This window comes from Halichoeres trimaculatus, unplaced genomic scaffold (genome assembly GCF_033239565.1).
Source record: "Halichoeres trimaculatus isolate MK-OKI-2021-1 unplaced genomic scaffold, fHalTri1.1 fHalTri1_scaffold_1, whole genome shotgun sequence".
Lineage (NCBI taxonomy): Eukaryota > Metazoa > Chordata > Actinopteri > Labriformes > Labridae > Halichoeres > Halichoeres trimaculatus.
In genome coordinates this window covers 21,201,546-21,226,730 of record NW_027437179.1, presented here as the reverse complement: position 1 = coordinate 21,226,730, position 25,185 = coordinate 21,201,546, and the positions used below count along the sequence as shown (strand labels likewise).

The window sequence follows — 25,185 nt, the reverse complement described above, 5'->3', positions numbered from 1 at the left end:
ACCACAGGCCCAGTATGTCTTACAGACATGTATCACGTCATTTTTAGTAAAGATCTTTGCTAATGTCCTCCTGCATGTGAAAATTTTGGCTGTCGGGTCCACACTCGTCTGGTATCAGAGGATTTGTCCTCAAAGCTGCTGTCTCTGCGGTCTCCAGACCTTAATGTGATGCTGATGTGGATGTGATGCCGTGTGACACATCAAGTCTGGGAGACATGGGAGGGTCCGGGTGCATCTCTGGGCTGCATGTGTGGGAGGATGGACACGCAAGCTTTCCCGCTAGAGCGCACATGTGGCCGGGTAGATGAGAATAGACGCTTTACGTTAGTGTGGAAGCTGAAAGGAGAGCACATGGAGTGTGTGCACGTGATGTTCCCCTCCCCTGCCTCACTTATGATGTCAGACTGTGTACAGTATGCCACCGCTGGCAGGGAGTAGCAGCCCATCCCCCATCTGGACTGGAATACAACGTTGTTGAAGTCATCTTTGGAGCAGCTTTGGAGTGTGCCTCCTAGTAATCTTACACACACACACACACACACACACACACACACACACACACACACACACACACACACACACACACACACACACCATCTTCCCACTCGCTTCATTGCTATCTGTATCCCTTGTGTCTTGCAGCATCACCAATAATCTAATAATGCTGCAACTCTGTGATGCACTCTGTTGGGAAAACACACATTAAAAGCTGAGATGCAGCACACTGGAGAGTGTTGAGGGGACGAATAAGGACACACATACACTAACATGCTTACACACTCTCAGTCACAGTTGTATTTTTCATTGTATTTAACCTTGAAAGTGTTAGCTTCTTCCTGCATTGATTTTCAAACCTCTGTTTGCACAAATAAGGACGCCACACAGGAACTAGTGAACAAAAATGAGGGCACCTAATGTCATGTCTTATTTTGTGAATTTAACCAAACAGTGACACTTATGTCATTTGGTTGTTGTCTACTTCAGTCTTAAATGAGGTCTAAGACTTCTTATCAACCATTGCTTAAGGGCCTTATATGCATCAGACATGGGGCGCTTGTAAAAAGCTCATCCTCTTGATTAAACAGCTGTTGGACATGAATGTGTTGGGTTATGCTGGCTAAATGGAAAACATGACATTGTTGAGAGTGAAGCTTGCACATGCAGAGTTGTATTTTTAATTGTATGTTAACCAAGTTACTCTGAAAGCTCAATGGCAGCCGTGCACCTCTTTTTCTGAGACAATATAAATCAACCCTTTCCTCTGCAGACCACACACACAGCCTCCTGCTGTGCCACTGTCATGTTGTGGTGGAAAGAAGCACAGCCTGTGTAAACAGGGTGAGTTCTGGGTGACAGATGAAGAAGAAGACAAGTGCAAGACAGACTTAGGGAAACACTTTATAAAAAAAAAAAAAAAAAACAGGAGCAGAAAGGAATTCTGGGAATGTTTTTCTCCAGAGCAGGTACTAACGCTGCAGCCTGACATCTCAGCCCCTCTCTGCTCTGGGCATGTCCGCTCTCAAGCAGAGTCAGAGACAAAGCCACGACCCTTCAGAATAAAGCATGCTTCAGTGTTTGACTGATGATGAGGGTGGAGTTGAGATTGTATGATGATGATGAGGGTGGAGTTGGGATTGTAAGATGACATCATCATCACCTCTCAGGGTTTCAGGCGGTTGCTGTCATCATTTTCCAACATGTGCAGGGTGTAACTCAGATCTTTGGCTACATCATCTGCTGTAAACTTCAGTTGATCATGCAGCTGACTGGAGACTAAGAGAGTTTTCAAACAAGTGAGGGGGTGCAGCTTTTTCTTGTGTGTCTAAATGTGTCTCAAGATTATAAGTAATATACTTTGAAACTGTGAGACCTTAAGTGCAACCTCTGTGGCCCAAATACAAGCGGTTGCCATAACAACTGACACTTTTTAATGCGTAGACATGTCTGAATGTGTGTTTGTGTGTGCATGCTCTCTGCTAATGGAAGGAGACCCTGGGGGAGGGATGGTGAAGGCACCTGCTCATCCAGACCACCTGACACACACACGCACACACCCCACTGAGAGCTGTCAAGCTCCATTATCTTCATATTTCGTGCAGAGTCCACTTTATATTAAGTTTCAGCTAAATCTGGGGAACTTCTACTGCCCTTGAAACAGTGTTATTTATCACATGTAAAGAAGCAGATACTAAGCACACCTCCAACTGCTCATTTTATGGATAGCTGAGCAGCAGCCTGTTTTAGCATGATGTCATTCATTGATTTTGCAGCTCAGCCATGCCTACTAATCTTCCAGAGGGATGTGTTTGTCAATCCAGTGGTCAGGATTAATGATCATGTCTGAAGGGCTGTGATGTCTGAGGACTGATTGTAGTTTAATTTCCAGAGAGCGGAAGACACAGATACATGCAGATACAGTAAAAACTGAGCTCAATAGTACATTACAGTATACTATGCATGACTTTACCCTGTCAGCTCATTCATTTATTTTCTTCTCTCTGTCATACCTTCATCTCTTAAAAGCTTTTGGTTCCTTTTGATTCTATTTTTGCTTCTTCGCAGACACAAACAGCCGAGCCAGAGGGTTATAAATTCCCTGCTTTTGTGATCACTGTGTCGCTGAGACATTTTGGTTCACTGCTAATCCAAGAATCTTGTACAAACAAAAGTTGAAACCTTGCTCTGGAGGTCTTTCTGGTTTGTACAGCACGTGATCAGAAGTGATTGATTGTTTGACTTTGTCTTCTGTCTGCAGGGCCGGCATTGATGATGTGGAGACAGACGTGGTGGAGATCGAAGCAAAGCTTGACAAGGTAAGATTCACACCCTGGAATGATATCTCAGTGTGTGGTGCTCATTCAAAATGCCAAATTGATTGTATATGTTACATTTCACTGGTATCAAATTTTGTTTCTTTCATTATGTTTCCACTTAATTTACCACTATTAGTCTCAAACCAAGTTAGGGGCAAGCTAACTACATTGCACTGTTGTAAAAACTACAATCTGGAAAGTTTTCACATTTTCAGACTGTCTTATTTTAAAACCAGACATAAAAAAAACATCCCAGAGTCTCTAAAAAAAGCCACTTTTTGGCTGTGAAACTGATCAGAGCGGCCTCAGAATAACTCTGTGTCTATCTGCCTCGCTCTCATATCTTAATGTCAGGGCTATTTAAACCAGGAAACACTGCAGACATGAGCTATTATTTTTAATAGGTTCATGCACTGCTCCAACACACTCACACACTCAGAGAAACACACACTGAATGAACTGATAAATGCCACGGAGCGGTTATAAATCATATTCTGTGCTGTGAAGCGTTGCACAGCAATGTCCTGAGCATGTCCTGTCTTTGTTTGACTTGCACAAGCAGACTTAATGCTTCAAGCTATACAACATTGTTCATGATTGTCTATAAGACCTGTGTCTATTTAGTGTGTCTATTTAACACAAACCATTGTAACACTGAACCACTGAAACATGCACCACTGTTAATGTTCTTAAGGCTTTCTTAGAGGCAGCAGCTGACAGAGTACTACCAAAACAACATTTTGTTGGTTTAGCATAAGGCACACCATGCTCAAGGAATCATCCCCGAAAATAATATCAAAATAACTACATGGGAATCAGGAAAAAAGGGATGAATTTATTGACCGTATCAGTTCTAAGTATGGTCTGTAGGACCCGCCTCTGCCTCTGGAGAGACCATGAGGTGAGATAATGTCTCCCCTTATAAACTAATAGACTTGTATCAGACAGCTTTTAGAGGATGAGACAGTGCTAAATTTAATTTAAAGCTATGACCGCACTATTTTTTTCTTTTCTCTGCTTCTTAATTCAGTTTAGTTTGTGGTTCTTTGCATCAATGTCTTTATAAATGCATGCAGTTGTAATCTGGATAGATTACTGAAAGATATTTCTGATGTTGCAGTCTGCCCCAGGTTAATCCATAAGACCACACGGTCACATCCACATCTCTTAAATTAGCAAACCAGGAGGCATTGCTTTGACATTTCACACACAAGTGACCTGTCTCTGTAAACCATAAACACAAACACACATACACACATCCATAGATTGTTCCTGGCCCCAAAAGGTCAGGAACCTTCACTGAACTTTGAGCCCTATATGAGCTCGCACTGACAGATGACCGGGGTCATGCAGAGAGAGGTTTCCATCAGGGTGATTTGTTCTGTTCAGCGGGGGTCCTCACATTGGTCTGTTAGGACACCCTGACACTGCCTGAGGGCATTTAACGACAATGAGAGGTCTTAGAGGAAGACATTTATGAGAACAAAGCTGGCTGCCTGTCTGCACCACTGTTAGGATGCTGCTTTTTGATCCAATAATATAAACAAAAACATCATCAATTTGTACATAACATTACACTGTAAGTGGTTGATTAGCATGGTGAGGTCTGTGATGTGGTACCAGATGTGGCATTTGACTCTGAGTGGACCCCCATGGTTCTTCCAGCCCATTTATCATCAAACCCTGACACATATACTGTGCCTCTAATAGCCGGGCTCAGACCCTGGGGGCTCTGTACAGCCCTCGATGACATCAGATTTCCCATATCAGCCAATTTGTTGACAGATATGCTGTTGAACCCGCCTGGGAGCAGCAGCATGGAAGTGTCTGTGAGTTATGTGTAGATTGATAGCATGTACATGTTAATGTAAACATGTATGCTATATGATGCATATCAGATAAATTCAAAAATCTAAAATTTACATCACACATATTTTGTCATCACTTCATGTCTCATCTCTAGCCTGTGAAGAGTTTTTCAGTCAGCCATTGAGAAAACCACACTCACACAGCGACAACCTTGGGAACTCTTGCCCCAAATGTGATAATTAAAGGTTTACTGTTCTCCCTTTTTTTCTGCACAGCCCCTCACCAACACACACATGTTCAACACACGGCTGTGTCAGTACGTTAATGACAGTGTACCGCTCTGTAGCTTCTCATATAACCCACGAAGCTGGAAAGTGTGGTGGTTTCCAGCTAATGTGGCATTCAAAGAGCTCATAATGTTGCTGTGAACTGTCTGCACCTGGTGATATATGTTTACTATGCATCCTGTATTACTACTTCCTTAACTCTAGAAAAAAAACACACTATTCCTCATATTCCCTTGATGTCAGGTAAATTTCTGGCAGTCTAACAATATTAATCATCCATCCACATCTGGATTGAGGAGCACTAAAAGAAGGGTATTTGAGGAAAACAGCAGTTTTTTTTTTTTGCAACAGCTAATCTTAGCCTCCAGCCAACTAGCTTTCTTGGGATAGCCTATAACCTGGCTCTTTTTTATTGTTACCTGAAAACAATTAAATAACTTTGACAGACCTCCTAGTTTACTCTAACACTGCATGCTAACCTCGTTTTTTTTAGAAACAGGTCATCAGTAAAGAAGCAGTGAAAATATTTTGAATAGTCACATACCATACATCTGTATGATCTTTACATTGAAGAGTTCAACATTATAACAGCATTTCAGCTTCGCACACTGATATAGTGGTGATAGTGGGAAAATGGATGTCAAGTGAAATGATGGTTATAGCTAGACTCTTTTCTTAAAACACCACATTGTGTTTTTAGGGTTTAAAACCATGTTATCTTTGTGCCTCAAGGGAGCCCTGCTCGCCAATGTTGGTCCAGCCTTGGTTAGGGCACCACTGCAGTCCTGACTTAAACACCTGGATTCTAGATGGGCATCCTTGAAGGACTTTTTAGCATCTAGCTCAACCCTTAGTTAATGGATCGCCATGAAATTTGGTCCATAGGTCCCAGAGGATGAATCCTTTTGACCCTGGTGACTCTGACCTTTACTTAAGTGCCAGAGCGGGGGTTTGTGATGTTACATCTCAAAATCTAGCAGTATCAGACAATGGAGGTTTTGTGACAAAATTAATTTAGACGAATCTAGGTCCATTAACTCTATGAGCGTCATCATCAGTCCTTTAACTTCTTTTTACTGAAGTAAACCGAGATTACATATCACCTTGAGTTTTTCTAATGAGCATAAAAAGCAGTGGAAAATGTGCACTGGGCATCGTGAGTTTTTGATCTCTGTGTTCTCTCTGTTGTTGTTTCCTGATTTTAATGTTTGTTGAGTTTACATGTAAACTTCAATGTAAATCTATTAGAGCTGTTTTATTGACCTAATCGGTTGTAAAGAAATGTACACGAGATGAAAAATCAGTCTTCAAGCTGATCATAATCCAATAGAGTCCTCTGCTTTACATCACAGAAAATAACAAACTACATGGTAAAAAAAAAAAAGTCTCCCTCCATATATAGTAATACAGTCTTGTACATACTATTAGAGTACAGTACTTGTACTATTACCAAACTGGGGAGCTGTTTGATCTGACTCTGTATGTTCTGCTTTCAGTTGAGTAAATTACTGGGAGTTGAAGGAATGAAGGATAAAAGAATCGGGGCACAGCTCAAGTCAGAGTTAAAGGTCTGCTGTCAAGCTGATAGAAGATAAGAAGGTTATAAGGCCATGTGCCCTTTTCATCCTATAAATTCTGCTCTCATCCCAGAGCTTTATAAACACTCCTCGTTGGTAGACCACACAATCAAGCTTAAAAACTGCTCTGTCCTAGAAACAGAAACAGACCAGAGGATTATTCAAAATTAGCTGCATGCAGCAAGTAATTCTTTGAGGCTTTGTTTGATTCACGTCATCTCTACATCTATTAATACCTGAGACTCTTTAAATAGAAACTGTTTTTGTTAAGCATCTAAAGTGAGTATTTTTATGTTCCCCTGTCTCATTAGCTGGTGAAGCTGTGCAGCGGGATGATTGAGGCCGGCAGAGCCTACGTCAGTGCCAACAAGCTCTTTGTCAATGGCATCAAGGACCTGTCCCAGCAGTGCAAGAAAGAGGAGACGATATCGGTGAGCCAGAGTCCCCAAAAAACTGACCTTAAATCTAAATACACTCTAAGGAATGTCAGAGGGTTTAAACAAATGGCCGCTTGTATCTGTCTCTGCCGGGACATTCCTGTGATTCCCCACAGGAATAATAACAGCAGAGCAGCATAAACAGTAATGTTCAGACGCAGAGTCATCCAGCTGTTTTAAACATGACAGATGAGACCACATGTAGACTGGAGATGTTTATGCTGATAGTTTACATGACTGGAAGCAGAGATCTGAAACCTGCTTTATGATTTTCTCAAAGGAAAACATTTGGACTAGATTTCCTGTCGTTTGGAGTCCACCCTGTTGACTTTGGGGCAAAGATGTTGGGACATAAGTGTTTTACAAAAAAATAATCATGAAATGTTGAGCTCATATTATCCAAAGTTATACATCTTATTTATACATCTTATTAACAAACAGGTAGTGTAGGGTGGTTTCAGACATTACAGAGTTATTTATTCTACCAATTAGATGTTTGAAATGAAAACCTGCTTCAGTTTAAAGTTTGTCTTTCACACTGAAGTTGTGTGTCATTCACATTGCAGGAATGCCTTGAAAAGTGTGGCGAAAGCCTGCAGGAGATCGTCAACTACCACATGGTGAGACACTTTTACACACACTCCCTGCTTTTTAAGCCACAGGCAAGAGGTCGTGATGGAGCTGCTGCTCCGACACGCCCGACTCCTCCTGGCATGTTAACATCTTACAGACATTCAGTCCCTCCTAGGTTCGGTGTTGCACAATACGGACACACACATACACAGTTTGAGTGTGACCTCACTCTGTGACGGTGAATCTGTCCACACAGGCCACTCCACGTGCGTGTGTCTGATTCAAACCACATGCTTCACCAGATGTGAACGGGAGATATAATTCACACAAATTCAGGGCGCGGGCACACACACACACACACACACACACACACACACACACACACCAATCACAAATGCGAATAATAGTTGTATGACTCTCTTCAACTTCAAGTGTGATTAAGAAATGTTATTTTCTGGGAATTTGGAACAGGTTTGTGGAGCCTGGCGGCAACAACACTCATCAGCACGACTTCGTAGTATTATGATATGTAAATGTCAGGAAGCCTCACATTCATAGTTCGATGCACATACAATGTTTAACATACTAAGCGTCATGAAGGCAAGTGAGAGAGCTTGGTGTATGGGGATATTTGCCAGTTTATAATTTGTGTCAAAGTAATCTTTATTTCCAGATTCTGTGTTAAAAAATATGGAGCCTGGACTTACGTATGTTCACGTTACATACAGTGTTGACCACTCCCAAATCAAGAAGAGTGAAAGGAGGCAGGACACACTACTGTAGTAATATTTCAGCATCTGTTAGTTTCAATCATAGACTGTATGGATGTCATCCTGCTAGGCTCGAGTGAGGTCACCACAAAAAACTGCTCCCCCTGGTGGCTGGCTGTAGTATAGGTCAAAATATCCATCTCCCCAACTATTCCACATGTGCTGTGGTGAAACTTAAAAAAAATTAAAATACCTCTTAGAAATGTTTCTCACATCTGATTGTTGTGGTGATTTGACAATGTTATCTGACTGCCTTGTATTCAAGTCCTCTTTTTTTCTGAAATTTTTTTTTTTTTTTTTTTTAGTTATTAGAGGTTAAAAATGAGGCTTTGTGTCACATTTTATGGTGAATGACAGTTGCCTCTCCTGAGTATTTTTTGAGGGGATTGTAAAATTTGTTGGGAGAGACAGCTGAAGAGAGATTAAACTATAAAATGAATAGACTTAGAAATATTTTTGTAACCCGGCTCCACTCAGAGTACCTCCCAGTCCCTCATAGCCTGCCAATGGCGGCACCTGTGACAGGGGTATTTTAGCTTCAAAATTGTACTATGGTAAATGGCGAAGCCATGCTGTCAACTCTATACACAGTCTATAGTTTTAATCAGATGGTGATTAGTTTGTCTCTAAGTATAGCTAGTAATCAGGAAAAAAAAGTAAGTAAGTCAAAAAGTAAAATTTGAACTGCCTGACATTGTTTTGTTTTAGCTCAGAAGGATGTAATAGATCCAAAGGGTCAAGGGTCAAGGAGAAAGGGAAGTACTAGTTGCAGGGAGTTTTAAAACAAAGTAATCTGGAAAACTAACCCTTATGATACAGAAACAGCAAAGAAGTAAGAGAAGATAAAGACAAATAAATGGAGACAGAAAAATCTACTACAGTAGCAATAGTGGATGAAAAAAACTTAAAATGACCACAGAATGAGATACACCAGAGTTTAATGTACAGTGAACAGGTGGTTATGCAAATCTGAATCCTGACAGGATGAGCAGGACCGTGAAGGAAAGCCTGGAAACAGTCATTGTTTTATGACACTTGCCAACACCATACTGAGACTGTGGATGGTTGTTACCGCTTTAAAATGACGATGGAAACTTTTGCCACATTGTCACCAAGCAGGGGTAAAATATGGCAATCACATTCACCCAGATTAATTTGATATTCATCATCGGGTTGTCCCTGCTTAGCTTTTGGGAATCAATTATGAGGTTTTAACCAGGCAGTTTTGCTTTTGGTGTTGAAAAATTGCTCTCTTTCAGGCCTGAATTTGGCTTTTACCAATATTAGGCAATCTGGAAGTGCTGCATTCTGCAGTTTGTTCAGTGTCCACTTGAGGCTGGCTGCAGAAAGACTGGGAATCACATGCACGCCAAACCCCCCAAAACATTTTCACAGCAGAAATAAACATGTTGACAGCCTGGTACAGAAAATGAACACCCTGAATGGCACACTGTACAGAGGGTGAATTTTTTTCTAACTTGGCAGTTTAGAAGATATAAAGATAAAAAGTCGACCCAATCAGAGGCACAGCTCAGCTGACTGACAGGTTGGTGCCCTATAGCTGTTAATGTGGAGGCTCAAAACCTGCCCCATTTCCTATATGGCTCTTGCTGATGATGTGCTTCAAAACACTGCATCAGAAATGGATAGGTGATGTCATGGGGACTATGTCCATTTATTATACAGTCTATGGTTTTTATCTTGCCTGAAACTGAGAGTTTCCCAGCTGTCATTTTCACGTCCCATGATCTAAATGTGACACCATAAGCCTTAGATAAGCAACCTTACGTTTGAGTTTCTTGCAAAAAGTTTATTTTGTTGATCCAACTAAACAAACGGCCTCTGCTCCTCAGTGCAGTAAACTTGATTTCAGGGAACCTTTGAACACTGCTCTCACTATTGCTGAGAATGAAGCAGTAAGTTACAAACACAGCCCAACCAAAGCAAAACTTGATCCTCATATTCCACTTTAATTCCTTTGGGTCCTTTTCTCCATATTTTTTCATTTGTGCCGAGGAATTCACTGACCCACTCTGTCAGGGTCAAGCCTCTTCAACTTTAAATCCCTTTTTAAATCAAATCAAAGTGCTGCACACGGGTCAGAGTCCATCAGCTGCACCAATCCAGTGAGATCATCTTTGTCTTTCTCTAAATGCCATCCTTTCCCTTCTGTCCATCACTGACGTATTTTTGAGATTTCTGCAGGTTATCATAACGGAGATTCCTGACAATATGTAGCTTACAGGCTTCTGTCTGTGCTCTGTGATTTCTCTGCCTGCCAACAAACACCATCCATCCTCCTCCTCTCCCCCGACATACTCTTCACCACAGGCATCCCACTCCTCCACTCTAACACTTCAGGAATTACACTAATAGCTTGTCTGGCAGACAGTATGAATGAAAGGATGGAGGCAGGGGAGGGAGAGACAAAGCAGGAGAAAATCTATCTCCGACCACCCACTACAGGCCTGTTCTTTTACCCACTCTGCTTTCTTTACGCACAATAGATGTCAAAACAGGAACAAGAATCTCACAGTAAACCCCATAAAAAGCCAATGTGCGTACCTTCAAAATAGCATAAATCACAGCCTCGACAGAGTAAAGGTAAAAATGCATATTTTGACTGATTTCTGAGATTGTTTGTGCTCTATCTATGTCTAATGCTTGCTTGGAATTTGTCCTGTACAAAAAACAGGTTGTTTTTTTCTGCACCTTCTCGCTCAAAGCACACGGCTTTAACAGCAGCACACATTTAGGATCTGTAACAAAACCGAGGAGGTGGGTGTAAACAGGCTGCAGGTTGGGTTGGGTCAAACCTGGGGCATTGTAATCCAGAGCAGGTTTGGGTGGAACATTTGGATTAGTTTACATGTGGGTTTAAAGTCTCACTGATGGAACAGATTTGGTTTTCCTCTTCTGGGATTTGATATTTTCTGTTAAACCGGCCCTGTACCATTGAAAGTACCAAACATCTACTTGTTTGGCACAGTCCGAGGATACAATTTGCTAAGTTGTCATATAATACAACCTACAAGCAACAACTTTTAAAAACCCTGAGCCCAGTTATTTAAAAAAAAAAAAAACACAACATAGGAATAGATTTTTCATTTGCGCTTAATTTATGAATGAAATGGTTATTTTTGAGTTCGAATTTGGCTACTTTAGCCTCAAGCTGTGGTCTACAAGTTGGATATATGATCATCCTCCTTTGAATAGTCTTAATGTGTTACTACATAAGGAAGTATTTTTTGATAGAGATTGATTGAAAAGGCATAAAAAAGGAAAGTGCTCCATGCTGTATTCAATTTGTACTTGAATAAATGACAGAGAGTAAATGAGTCATCGAAAATCCAATATAAACAATTCTACAGTTTGACTCCTTCTGAAGAATGTAGTGGGTAAGATAGTAAAAAAAATCATTGAGGTAGTCAAAATATTATTATTATTGTAATTGTTATTATTATTATTATTATTATTATTATTATTATTATTATTATTATTATTATTAAAATAATAGGTTTTTTTGTTTCTATTTGATGGATCATTTTGAGAAAAATTAGAATTGTACTTTCTGTGTGAGGAGACAATACTTTGTGCATGGGGTGCTGGATGAACCAGCCACTGCCTCTGCCTCAGGAGACGTGTAAACATCTCAAGTGTCTTATGTCTGACATACTCGACCATTTGTTAACAGGGATCTAAAACAGAGACACTTGAGTCAAGTCAGCAGGCTTATACAGGAAGGTCATATGGATGGATGTACACACACACACACACACACACACACACACACACACACACTTACTAAGCCTGTAATCTTCAGTGCGTACATTTATTAACTACGGCTTTCTATAGCAAGTTTAATCCACAGTGGGCCAACAGTGCTAGTTGTATGTATTGTTTGTGCATGTGTGTGAGCAAACAATCACAGCCTAATCTCCCTCCATGTTTTTTGTGTGTATGTTTTTTTTTATGTAAGTTTTTAACATGATGAATCACATCAAGTTGTTATCACTACAAAATCACACCAAGAAATCAGTAAGTGTGATGTAGAGTCTTAAAGATAGTTTCACTCATCTGTCCTCTGATTATTTTATTCAAAGTGTGGTCAGTAAAACAGAAGATCAAACAGCGAGAGGGCAGAGGATGATAGATGGAGGAAGGCTCTAAGAGATTAGGGAGTAGAGAGGAGCTGGAAGAGGAATATTGGGAAACCTCGGGTGAAGAGCTGGGATCCTGTGTTAAAGCAGCACACGTGTGTGTGTGTGTGTGTGTGTGTGTGTGTGTGTGTGTGTGTGTGTGTGTGTGTGTGTGTGTGTGTGTGTGTGTGTGTGCATTTCCTCATCTCTCTTTGATCTTTCATCCTTTTCCTAAATGATTTTTGTCTGACCATAATGTAAAAGGGCTCTTGTTGCCATCTTGTGGTCGGATGCTGCAACTACAGGTTTAATCTTCTCATCACTGCGCTGTTTCATTAGGTTAAAAGAAAAAATGTTCCTGTAACACACCTATCTCCTTTATCTGTGCACAGATCTTGTTTGACCAGGCCCAGAGGTCCATCAAGCAGCAGCTGCACACCTTCATCAAAGAGTGAGTGTCTCAGAACAATATCTTTCTCCTGCTTTAAGAAAGGATGAGGTAACACATATATAGTTGTGCTCACAATAAGAAAAAAATAGTGTATTGCTAAGAAAGATAACTGAGAGATCTGATTTGGGCTAAATATTAAATCATACATTAGGCTAAAAGTGTAAATTATTAAAATGTAGCTATTCACAGTAATTGTTTGCCTGCAAGTTTCATATTGATATCATCTGTCTTGAAATTGGTCAAGCAGTTTTGCATATTTCCATATATATTTATTTGTCACAACACAAATAATTGCAAAAATAAACACAGCTGGACATTATGTCCTTATTTCAGGGATGTGCGTAAATTCAAGGACACTAAGAAGCAGTTTGACCGGGTGCGTGAGGACATGGAGCTCGCTCAGGTGAAGAATGCTCAGGCACCCAGAAACAAGGTGCACGAGGCTGAGGAAGCCACACAAGCCCTCATCCTCAGCCGCAAGGCCTTCAGGCACCTGGCACTGGACTATGTACTACAGGTGAAACACACTGTCCCAGATTTTAGTACCAGTGTAGTCCACTAGATGGCGCTTACACTCAACAGTTGCTATGACTGCAAAACTCTAGACAGAATGAGTCACTCCTAGATTCAGATAAGGAGACAGGTATACTTGTAGCTTAAGATCTGTTCTCTTGCTTTCTCCTGTGATTCTGCAGATTAATGTGCTTCAGGCTAAAAAGAAGTTTGAAATCCTGGATGCAGTAAGTACTCAAAACACCCACTGTCAGCAGCACATCACTGATGCATTTACTTTGTATGTGCTGGATTATGAATCATCCTCTTCTTGCCTGTGTCTCCTCTAGATGCTGTCCTTCATGCGAGCTCAGTACACTCTGTTTCAACAAGGCTTCAACATTCTGGATGAGATCGACCCCTATATGAAAAAACTAGCTGCACAGGTGAGGTGAAACAAGGAAGAGCACACATGCAAGCACCTTTGCACTTTAAAACACAATAGCTGCTTGATTTGTTTCTGTGTTTGCTCAACACTCCGTTATAAAAAAATGCTCTTTTGTAAATTAAACACACTGAGCTGTCAAACTGGTTTTGATTGTGGGTTCACCAGATATATATGTCCTTGTCAATAACCAATGAGTGTTTTTTTTTTCTAAAAAATTGCTTCTACATTGCTTGGAAAGCTTTAGTCCGGATTCTAACTTCCATAGTCTTCCCATTACATGAAATTAACTTAGCTCATAACTTAACTTTACTTTACTTACTTACCTCTGTGGTGTAAATATCCCTATCATATGTGTGTCCTCTACTGTCCTTCCTAGTCTTTACTTTTTTCCCCCCTCTTCTCACAGAGTTTAGTTTACAGGCCTCATTGACTCTCCTTTCATTTTTACTGTGCAGCTGGATCAACTGGTCATCGACTCAGCCATGGAGAAGAGGGAGCTGGAGCACAAACACGCCCTCATCCAGCAGAGAGTGAGACACACTCTTTACATCCTAATATCACTGCACGCATCACGCTCTCCTATTATAGATGAATCAGTCCTGATGTTATCCACATGCCCCAGAATTACCGTTTAATTCCAGGAGCACTCTGCTTATGATTGATAAAAAGGAAGACAAGACAATGATTTTTAGAAAAGTATAACTATGTCTTCCGCGTTTTTGTTCAGTCACAGCTCTATTACCATGACCTAGCGTGACATTCATTGACCCATTAACCCTGAAGCACACATTATTCTTCAGCATTTCCCAAGTACATGCTGAATCTGATTTTTTTTTGTCAAAATTCATGTTTTCACATTCTACCTCCGAACTCTGCTTCATTTAAGACCTGGTACTAAACAGGTACTTATCTGTCTGTCCTAATCTCAAAGAAAGATATCCGAGGTATGATCTTTGAAACAGGTCTTCCTGTGGAAGCTATGAATTTTTTTTCTATTATATGTTTGTTTAATTGGTTTTTTTTGGGGTCAGATTTTCTGTCTGTTCTTGCTCAGAGTAGAAGTTTCACACAAAGACGGTGTGATGTATGTATTTTATGGGTCACTCAGCTAAATGAGTTCAACTCTTTCAAACTCTCACCCTGCCCAACAGTCACACATATGCACAGATGCTCAAAACTCATCCATCTGTTACCTGAAGGGATGCCAAAACTTTTACTGCCAATCCCTCTGGTAGACTGACTTGCCAAGTTTCCGTAACCTGCCAGATGCAGCACAGGGCTTTGTGTCTGGCCCAGTGGCCTTACAATCCAACCCGAACTTTAATCTTAAGCAAGGCAAGCAATGAGTGAGACTTCATCTGATTGTTTTTAATCCCTGTACACAACAAAATGAACACACTATGGTCTGAGGCTCGCTCGGTAAAAAAATCATAGGGACTTGAGGAGTAGATAAAGCTTTTTGTGTGACAGCATTGTGTGTTCCCGGGCTAACAAGTCCTTGTGGATATTATTTCTTATCTTTGTTAATGATTTGATGTATTGAAATTCAATGTGACTTTATTCTTTTTCTCTCTCCTCATCTTGTCCTTGCCTGACCATTCCCTCCTTCAGACTCTGATGCAGGTGAGTTTGCATTTTGTTTCTCTTATCCCAACCCCCACACCCTGTATAGTGCTAGTATATGGTGCACAATCCTTTTTTAACATTTTAGAGCTGTTAAATACTGATTGCGACATTGCATTGTGTAATAATGTTACAGGAAAAACAAAGGAGAGTTTTAGGATGTTTACCTGGCCTGAACTGGAAGTTATGCCAAATTTATCGTAAGAGGATTAGACTTCTCAGTGTGTTTTCTGAGCTCTGCTGTAAACTGGGATCACAATATCTGCAACAAAGAGCCTTTTTGGTACCATTCAGTCTGTAAAAGAAAACACAACTCTGCTCATGTGTAGTTAGCATCAGTTGTGTGCATTCTTCACCTTTGAACTTCTTATATTCTGGATAATATCACTGAACAGCACATTTTTAAAACTCACTCTCCCTAATCTGAATGTTCCTGTGTTTACATCAAACTTCAAGCTTGAACTAGCACACACGGTAATGCCTCATAAATTGTGGACCAGCAGACTTGTATGTTAGTATGTGTGAGCCTGTCTGTGGTGTGGTTGTTATTCAGTGTAGAACAGATTGAGGGCCTGATGTATGTGGAGCAGTTTTATGGTCGTCACATGCTGACTCCTGTTGCAGGAATCAATAGGCTGTTTGGATGATGTGTGTTTATGTGTTGGTGTGTGCATAAAACCAAGTCTCCTCTTTTGTAGTGTGTACGACAATGTGAAACTACAGGGTTTGTACACACAGCATCTGTCTTTTAATGCTACTCCACAATGTTATCTGTTCAGCATTAGCTTGTTTGTACTTTTATTTGTTTGCACTTTTCCACTGAGCAGCTCTGTCTTACTAAAGATTATGTGTATCACCCCAGGTTATGACTTTTTGTCCTCCTGACATGTGACACTTTTCTCCATGATGATTGTATTATTCATCTGAGCAGCTGTCATTTGTTGTCTTCTTTTTCTCTTCTACTTCATCTTCTTTACTCTTCTTTGGACGTGTCAAACCAACTCACACAGCTAATACCTCTAATTTAAGAATGCCACTCTCTTGAACATCTTATTTCTATCTTATTTCAACTTATTTATTTCATCCCAGAACTGAACCCCAAAAGTTTGTAAGGTTATTTCAGCATTGTGTGGCGACTCATTTTGGTGACATTGAACATTAATTCAAATTTTTAAAGGTTTCTTGAATACTATATGCAACTTCTTAGATTAAGAATTTTTTTTGAACAGTTGCTAAATTTTAACAAAAACAGTCATTCAATGCTATGAAGTAAGAATACGCAAGTAGAAGTGAGATTATTTGAGCACAGTTGGCTCTGCCCCTTGGCTCTGGGTATCAGTGAGCCAGAGAGTTCAGTATTTCACCAGGGGTTAGAGAGATCCGACGATGAATGATGCCAGTATCAGCCCTGTCCCCCTGCTGCCACTGCCAGCTTCAGCCAGAGTCAACAGATGGCATTACGACGCACGATGCTTGGTTTAATGTGGGGGCAAGGAGAGAGGGAAGAAGGCTGACAGATGAGTGAAGAAGGGCAGAGCAGTTAAAGATACAGACGTGAAAAGAGTGAAACCACAGAATAAAATGTATAAAGAAGCTTTGTTATACCAATTCAGTAAAGTAAAACTTTTACACCTTTATTGGAGAGTACAGGACAGTGGATGAAGCAGAAAACTGAGAAAGATAGAGTGGGGGATTTACAGGCAGGAAAAGGGTCTTGGGCTAAAAGCGAACTGAAGCTGCTGAACATAATGGTGTACAACCTAACTACAATGTGTCAGTTTTTCTTGATGAGTTGTATATCTTAAACTTCCCCCCTTAAAATGCCTGTGACACATACAAATGCAGTGCAGGAGGCAAGCACCTCCATCTTTTGTGTAAAGGAAAAAAAACAACTGATTTCTGTGACCGTCTTAGCTTGACATTCATGACATCCTTATCCACACTGAGTCAGAACAATACTGTAATAAACAGTGCAAAATAACTTCGAACACTGTAGCGCTTGACTTTTACAATCTTTTGCTTCTTTTTCCTCTATATTTATTTAACTGTTTTATGTAACCCTGAAACTGCCTCCCTTTCTTTCCACTTCCCTGTCTCTCTTCTCTCCTTTGCTTTCACAGCAGTCTTTCACTCTTTTATGTGTGGGACTTCATTGTGGCTCCCAAGAGAATTGTTTCCTCTACTCTCCCCTCCTCCATTGTTATAGCATTTGGGTGTGCAACTTTTTTTTGCATGTCAGAGCAGGGTTAACAGAGAGGGACAAAATAGTGAGGAGACTTTTGAAAGAAACCTGGACTGAATACAAGTATATTTTCTATAAATGTGGAGACTTCTTCTACTAGTAGTATGTTTCAGTTTATGATTTATACCCCAACTTGTGCTTTGTTTAAATCTTTGTTTTCTGTTGTAGAGTATTCATGTTTTAAGACAAAGCAGTTGTAGGGGCATTTACATATGGTCTAGTGGTAAGCATACCATTATGAAGTCTTGTTTTTTCTGCTGTAGACGTTTAAATTTCCCCCGTCATTTTTATTTCTCAGTTAAAAATACCACAAAAATGATATAAAAAATGATATTGAATATAAATGTATTTATTTATTACTACGCAGTACTGAAGCTATTAGTGTTTGTTTTATATCTGTGTGAATGTCTCTTTCTCAAACTATCAGCATCAAGTGGCCTTCTGGACTGAAAGCAGGTCAAAGAAATTGTTTGTAGCTCTTCTTCAGTGAAGGGCATTATGATGTTACTTCAGGCTCTAGTATGAGGCAGTTTTTTGCAGTGTGGTGTTATTTTACTTTTAAACAGCATGCTTCGTGTGTTGTTCACCCACTAAAAACTAGCAAGCATACTTTATTATATGCAGCATAAACACGTTGTGTGGGTCCCTTGTTTTAGGCAGTTGTGTGCTCCCGTTCTCTATGCTTCTGGCTGATTTAAGGTGGGAAGAGGGGGCTCCGGGCTGGTGTTTGGGGAGCCATAATGTCAGCCTGATTAAGCAGCTATAGTGTCCGGACAGATGGAAAGCCGACTCCTCTGAAACTGTGGAAGAAACCCCGGGCTCCGGTGTCGCTCGAGGGGAGCCTTAAATCTCGGTGTGGGGCGGGGAGGAGGCTCAGTGCAGCGGCAAAATGAAATGTTTGATCTCCGGCAGCCGCGGCGGGGTCAGCGGGGCACGAGGACCCTGTGACAGCTGTATGCTAATGAGGGCTCGCGCCGGGTCCACGCGCCCGGAGAGGGGAGTGAAGGCATTCCACGAGCGCGCTGTGGCTAGCAGACAGTTTCATCTGGACTCGCGTGAGATACGCGTGTATTCTCGCTCAGAGTTTTACCATAGTAATTTGTTTTTAAGTTATGTGAGTTAATATCTGAAGAGTACTATTTATTTATTTTTTACTACATTTATTTATTTATTTATTTATTTATTTATTATTGTTTAATCTGATACTTCGGGGGTTTGTGATGCTGTTGGATGTCAGTTTGGTTAAGATGAAGATATTTGGCAGACTGGACCATACTCTGGTGAGAAACGGGTTTTCTTTTGTTGTTTTAACACATGCCATGGTAAATATATACATATAAAGCCTAAAGATTAAAAAAAAAAAAATTCTAAATTTGAATGCACAAGTAGAAATAGGTTTTTGGCTAAAAACTTGTGATCTTAACGAGATAGAGAGTAGTTTTGTGAGTGCCTCGTTGCTTTGTTAACCAGTCTATTGATGGATTGTCAAAGACTCTGACTTCTCCCTTTTTTTATCTTTCATTTTTATCTCTTTTAAACCTAAAGATGGCAACCCCCAACTTTGTTTGTGGTACTTGAACATGTAACAGGTAGCAGGCTGAAGCATCTATGTGGTTTTTTTCTCGTCTCTTCTTGTTGACCACTGTCTAGTGTAGCTACAACATTTCTATGATGAAATTAGAGTGCAATAACCCAGTCAGTTTTTTATAAAAAAGAACAGAAAGAATTGTTCAATGTGAAGTTAGCAGCAAGATCAGAGACAGAGCATGACTGTGTGTGTGTGTATGAATGTATTTGTGTGTGCGTGTGCCATATGCCCAGTGTTACCTTGCCCCAAAGTAAAGGCCCTTTTAAGAATAGTGAAACCAAATCCTAGCCTAGGCTGTCATTTAAATCCTCATTCTTGTGTTCTTCACCTCACTGAGCAGATGGTGTCTGGCCCCAAATGTTTTTTTTCTTCAGAAATGCATGTCTGTGAGTGTGAGGACAAAACAGATCAGAAAATTGAGACTTATTTTTTATCTGGCAGGTGGACAGGCTCTGAGAAGATACAATCACAAACATATGGCTGGTGAAGAGAGGGAGGGATTAAAGTTTGGGGAGTGAAAAGTTAAGACAGCAAACGAGTGTAGTTCAGCAGTAGCATTGTATCAGGACGGCTACTGTTGGAGACACTGATAAGAGGCAGTCTAGTTCCCCTTGATCTGTGTGGCAAACCTTTACACCTATCACAGAACACTGTCACCTGACCTATTAGCTACAGCTGAACTTTGTTGTGCTTTTTACACTGAAACTCAGCTCACAATGGATTCACACTGAGGAGGGAGAGAGTGAAGCTAGCACGGACTGGAGGATTGATTCAAGGATCGATAGCTATTTCACTGTCGATACAAACATGTTTTTATGGTTCAATACAGACTTTGGGTTCAATGAGTTTAAAGGATGACACTCAATGTGTTAGATGTTTTTTTTCTGAACAGCCGCAAAAGTTTTAAAGGAACAAATAATGAAGGAAAGAAGCAGTAAAGTGATGTTTTCCTTTAATTTTTCTAAATGAAATCCAAAGCTGGACTCTCACACTGACCTCATGCATCTCTGCCGACAGGACTTTTCCTACGATGACCCCAAACTGGAGTTTAATGTGGATGCACCCAACGGTGTGGTCATGGAGGGCTACCTCTTCAAGAGGGCTAGTAATGCCTTCAAGACCTGGAACAGGTAAGAGGTGGAAATGAAAAAGAGACTACAATTCAGAGAATCAAATGAAACCAATGAAATAATAAGAATACAAAACTGTTAAAACAGTGAGACATGCAATGTTGGTACAGTTTTCAGTTTGAACTACGGCTGGGCGGTATGGTCTAAAAATAAAATCTACGATTTTTTCACAAAAAGTTTAATTTATGATTTCTGACAATTTGAATCCAACCTTTTAAAGAAAACAATAAGTACAAATGACAGAGAGAAATCAAAACTAGTTTTGTTTTGATTTAATCAACAACATAATCAAAGAACCACTGTTCCCCTCCTGGTATTGAAATTTCAGCTGTCCTTTTGTTTCAAAAACTTCCCTTTGTAGTCTTAAAGGAGTCAGACTTGTTTACACTCACAATGAAAGCTGCACCATTTTACACATTTTGAATTTAAAAATACAGCTCAAAATGCTTGTACAGTACTGTTTTCAGTGATATTCTACTTTTAAATGATTTTTTAAAAAACACTTTGTTTTAGTCTAGTTTTATGTTTCTGTGAAAGCTGTAGCCTGTCAATCCTGTAATTTTGATATAAACAAATTAGTTAGTTCAATGTAACTGTCGTAATAACACTGTACACATGCAGAGTCAGTGCCTGCTACACTACAAAAGGTGTGCAATAGAGGGGGAGAAAAAAATGCTTTTTCTTAATTTCGATCGTCCACAAAAAAAGCTGTAATTATCACCCAGGCCTAGTTTGAACAGACCCTTTTAAAATGATGTTTCTCTCAATTGTTCTCCTCAAGGCGGTGGTTTTCAATACAAAACAGCCAGCTGGTCTACCAAAAGAAGCTCAAGGTGCCTTTTTTACTTTCATTATCAAATGTTTTTGTGTTTTCTATGCCAGTTATTTTATGTCTTACTGAACAATTGCAAATATTAGTTTTGACAGGCCTTATTTATAGGTGCCATTATTGACGGGTTGCATATCAAAGCCAAGCACTGTCTCATCCTTTATTGTGAGTTATTGAGCTGACAAATTTTAATGACGAATGTTGTGATGCCTCTCTTTTCCAACCACAGGACTCTTTGACGGTTGTGGTAGAGGACCTGAGGCTGTGCTCGGTTAAACCTTGTGAAGATAACGAGAGGAGGTTTTGTTTTGAGGTGGTGTCACCCACTAAGTAAGTGTGTGTGTGTGTGCATGTGTGTGTGTGTGTGTTTTTCCATAGCTATAGTTTCATCCAATCTCATCCTTTGAGAAAGCTTTTGCTGGCATGTTGTTGTTTCAGATATTTAACCTTTAAAACCAAACTGACGTTATTGTGACCACAGCGTTATGAATGCTTAGATCAGCCAAACAGCTTTTGGATTTATAACGTTTGACAGTTTCTGGCAGGTAATTTGTAACTGTCATCTGTTACGCCGTAGGAGCTGTATGCTGCAGGCTGAGTCTGAGAAGCTGCGACAGGCTTGGATTCAGGCTGTCCAGGCCAGCATTGCCTCTGCTTACAAAGACATCACTGATAATTATTACATTGAGGTATGAAGACAAACAGCCACAAAAGGAAAAAAATGCGTTTTCTCTCTGTAGAAAACAGTCCTGTCAAGCTCCAGAGTCTCTTACCTGTCCCTTTTACTCTGCAGCGCTTAGACCGCACAGCCTCACCCTCTACAAGCAGCATCGACTCAGCCAGTGAGCCCAGAGAGAGAGGGGAGAGGGCTGATAGGGGGGTTCGAGGAGGTGGGGAAAGCCTCCTGCAGAGGGTGCAGAGCCTACCAGGGAATGAGCTGTGCTGTGACTGTGGCCAAGCAGCTCCCTGCTGGGCCTCCATCAACCTGGGAGTGCTGCTCTGCATCGAGTGCTCTGGCATCCATAGGTAAGTGCAGCAAAGAAAAGAGTCAGAGATTTTTAGATACAAAGACCAAAAGACAAACAGGTGACACACTAACTAATAACAAGTAGACATGCTTAATAATTTATATTATTATTTTGTGAGAGAAAAAACAAGAACTTATTAATTTGAGACCATCTATTCCAGAGAATCAGAGATGTAGTTACAGTAAATCAAACGCTTCTATGTGGGTGAAGAAATGAGTGCCTTAAACAACCTTCAGGGGTCTGGATTCAGGGTTCACTGAGTACATGTTGAACAGATTATTTTAGTATATATTAAAACTTTCCAAGTCTTATAAGTGTCGAGAAACTGAACACTTCTCCTACCTCAGGCAGTTGTGTGGGAGGGAAAATGTGCTTAAGTAATGGAGATTGATACAAAGTTGTCTTGAAGTTAACTTTCTTTATAAATCTGATCCCTCCCCCCTTATCTCTTCCAGGAGTTTAGGCGTCCATTGCTCCAAAGTGCGCTCACTCACGCTAGACTCGTGGGAGCCAGAATTGCTCAAGGTGCGTCTCCTCAGCACATTTGCTCGCAGCTCCTCTCTGTGATGTGCTGTTAGCCCCACTACAGTCGCATTTATAATTCCTTTGAGCGTTGCCTAAACTTTTTGTACTTTTCCTCTCTTTTTGTTCTTGCCGTCTGTCCTCTGTCTTTGTTCTCCTGTCTTCCTTTTCTCAGCTGATGTGTGAATTGGGGAACACAGTGATCAATCAGATTTATGAGGGAGCCTGTGAGGAGATGGGAGCGAAAAAACCGGGACCATCTAGTTCAAGGTTGGTATTTTGGATTTAATGAGGAGAGGAGCTTTGAAAAAGTTTTCTTTTAATCAACTGTTGGCTTCTTTAACCCCACTCTTATTCTCTGAAGTAAAAAGTTGACATACTGTAAATCTTTAAATTCAAACCACCAGCTGCATTATCTCATCCAAACTTCATCTCATTGTCGATATATTTAAGTACCAATATTTTAAAACTGTCAGTTTTTCACTTTGTGCTTTCAGACAAGAGAAAGAGGCCTGGATCAAGTCTAAATACGTGGAGAAACGCTTCCTGAAGAAGATGAGTGGGAGTGAAGCTTTGGTAGAAGGTGAGAGGAAGTCCCGGCCCTGGACGGTGAAGAAGTGCCAGCGACACAACAGCTCAGTCCGAGCTCCAAACAAAGCTCGTAGAAAATACCATCGTTATGAGCCAGGCAGCGCTTCACCTGCAAACCTCTCAGCAGGTGAGTGCAGATAACAAAACGCTACGTGGACTAAAAGACTTAAAAAGCTGAGAAATTCGAGGGCAACTTCAGTAGACACATTAGACTGTGCAGTACAGCATCAAGCTCAAAATTATATGTTGTGATGTTTTGTTGTTTGACTACAGCTGCTGCAAAGTTTCGCCGGGACTCTCTGTTCTGTCCAGACGAGCTGGATTCTCTGTTTTCCTACTTTGACACTGGCTCTGGTCCTCGCAGTAAGTTCACCACTGCAAAGTCTGTACTTATAGACAAAATCAAGATCAGTGTGGATTTTCAGCAAGACTATCTCCTGTATTAAACAATTCTACATGAAGCTGAAACTTGAACATCTTACATCTCTTCCTTGAATAATTTATTTCAACCAGTGTTGATTAAATGTGTGTTATCATGTGTGTGTGTGTGTGTAGTACTGTCTGCACTGTGTAATGATTAACGTGTCCATGGCTTGGCGATGCTTGGCCCCGCAGGTCTGAGCAGTGACAGCGGCCTGGGAGGAAGCACTGATGGCAGCACAGACATCCTGGTTTTTGGCTCAGTGGTGGACAGTGTAACAGAAGAAGGTATAAACTTACATCTGAGAAGAGTGATATTGATGGAATAAGGATAGCTTTATAAATTCAAGTATAACCTTCCTTTTCCAGCCAAATGTGATAATTCTTTTTAAGCATTACCTTTATTTTCTGTGGGAGAATATCGATCTTAAACTTAAAACTTAAACCCAACTGTCATGAAAAATGACAAGAACAGACTGAACTTGTCAAAAAGACATTTTCTCCTTGGATAAACAGTACTTCACTGTTTTAGGCAGTTTTAACTTTTTGAAATGTTAAACTAAGTTCTTCACATCTCTTTTCTGTACCTCCAGAAGAGGAGTCAGAGGAGTCATCCAGTGGGGAGGTGGAGATTGAACAGGAGGTCCCCTCAGACCCTGAAGACCCGAGGGAGCTTCACCCAGGGGCACTTCTCCACCGGTCCTCCCGTCTACACAACCTGCCAATCATGGCTGAAGCTTTGGCACATGGAGCTGACGTACACGCTGCTAGTGAGGAGGAGGAGGGGAAAACACCCCTCATTCAGGCAGTTATAGGGGTAAGACACTGTTTACTACATTATTTTTGATCAGGGAAAAAGTAAACAAACAACGGCTCACTTGCTATGACTCAGCCGTTGAGATGCTGTATTTTAAATCATTCAGATGCTACACCCTAGTTGAGACTGTGTTATGGATGCATAAAGAGGACTATGACAGCATAAAAGTTATATATAAAAATACCAGAAACCAAAACTGGATCATGTGCTGATCTGATTCCAGGAGTTGCTTCACTCTTTCTCTGCCTTGAGGTGTCTAGCTAAAGGGCACAAAGGTGTTTTAGAGATTAAAAACACCCCCTCCTTTGTGTCTGTGTGTCTAACAGGGCTCTCTGATAGCCTGTGAGTTCCTGCTACAGAACGGGGCTGATGTGAACCAGAGGGACATGAGGGGCAGAGGTCCTCTGCACCATGCCACATATCTGGGGCACACTGGGTAAGAAATATTTGATGAGGGAGTTTCTATGACTTCTGCATTCATGTTGCAGCTTGTGTCGTATGAAAATAAAATGTGGAAACACCTTTCACAGGTGCTCAGTCAAATCCCATCAATCAAACAGATTAAGTAAACATTTTTCTTTAGTAATAGTTGATACAAC

At 40.7% G+C, this 25,185-nt stretch overlaps 1 protein-coding gene across 1 annotated transcript in view; it reads left to right on the top strand.

Annotated features, from left to right (window-relative positions):
• LOC141798122 (arf-GAP with coiled-coil, ANK repeat and PH domain-containing protein 3-like) overlaps window positions 1-25,185 on the top strand; it is a 53,118-nt gene that overhangs the window by 22,608 nt on the left and 5,325 nt on the right. Inside the window, exons 2-22 of the mRNA XM_074679924.1 lie at window positions 2,756-2,813; window positions 6,798-6,917; window positions 7,490-7,543; window positions 12,798-12,856; window positions 13,190-13,373; window positions 13,552-13,596; window positions 13,699-13,794; window positions 14,252-14,326; window positions 15,408-15,419; window positions 20,267-20,379; window positions 21,161-21,212; window positions 21,438-21,538; window positions 21,786-21,897; window positions 22,002-22,234; window positions 22,692-22,761; window positions 22,934-23,028; window positions 23,256-23,476; window positions 23,623-23,712; window positions 23,965-24,057; window positions 24,363-24,586; window positions 24,913-25,022. Of these exons, the coding sequence (XP_074536025.1) occupies window positions 2,756-2,813; window positions 6,798-6,917; window positions 7,490-7,543; window positions 12,798-12,856; window positions 13,190-13,373; window positions 13,552-13,596; window positions 13,699-13,794; window positions 14,252-14,326; window positions 15,408-15,419; window positions 20,267-20,379; window positions 21,161-21,212; window positions 21,438-21,538; window positions 21,786-21,897; window positions 22,002-22,234; window positions 22,692-22,761; window positions 22,934-23,028; window positions 23,256-23,476; window positions 23,623-23,712; window positions 23,965-24,057; window positions 24,363-24,586; window positions 24,913-25,022 (2,217 nt within the window). The remainder of the gene's footprint in view (window positions 1-2,755; window positions 2,814-6,797; window positions 6,918-7,489; window positions 7,544-12,797; window positions 12,857-13,189; window positions 13,374-13,551; window positions 13,597-13,698; window positions 13,795-14,251; window positions 14,327-15,407; window positions 15,420-20,266; window positions 20,380-21,160; window positions 21,213-21,437; window positions 21,539-21,785; window positions 21,898-22,001; window positions 22,235-22,691; window positions 22,762-22,933; window positions 23,029-23,255; window positions 23,477-23,622; window positions 23,713-23,964; window positions 24,058-24,362; window positions 24,587-24,912; window positions 25,023-25,185) is intronic.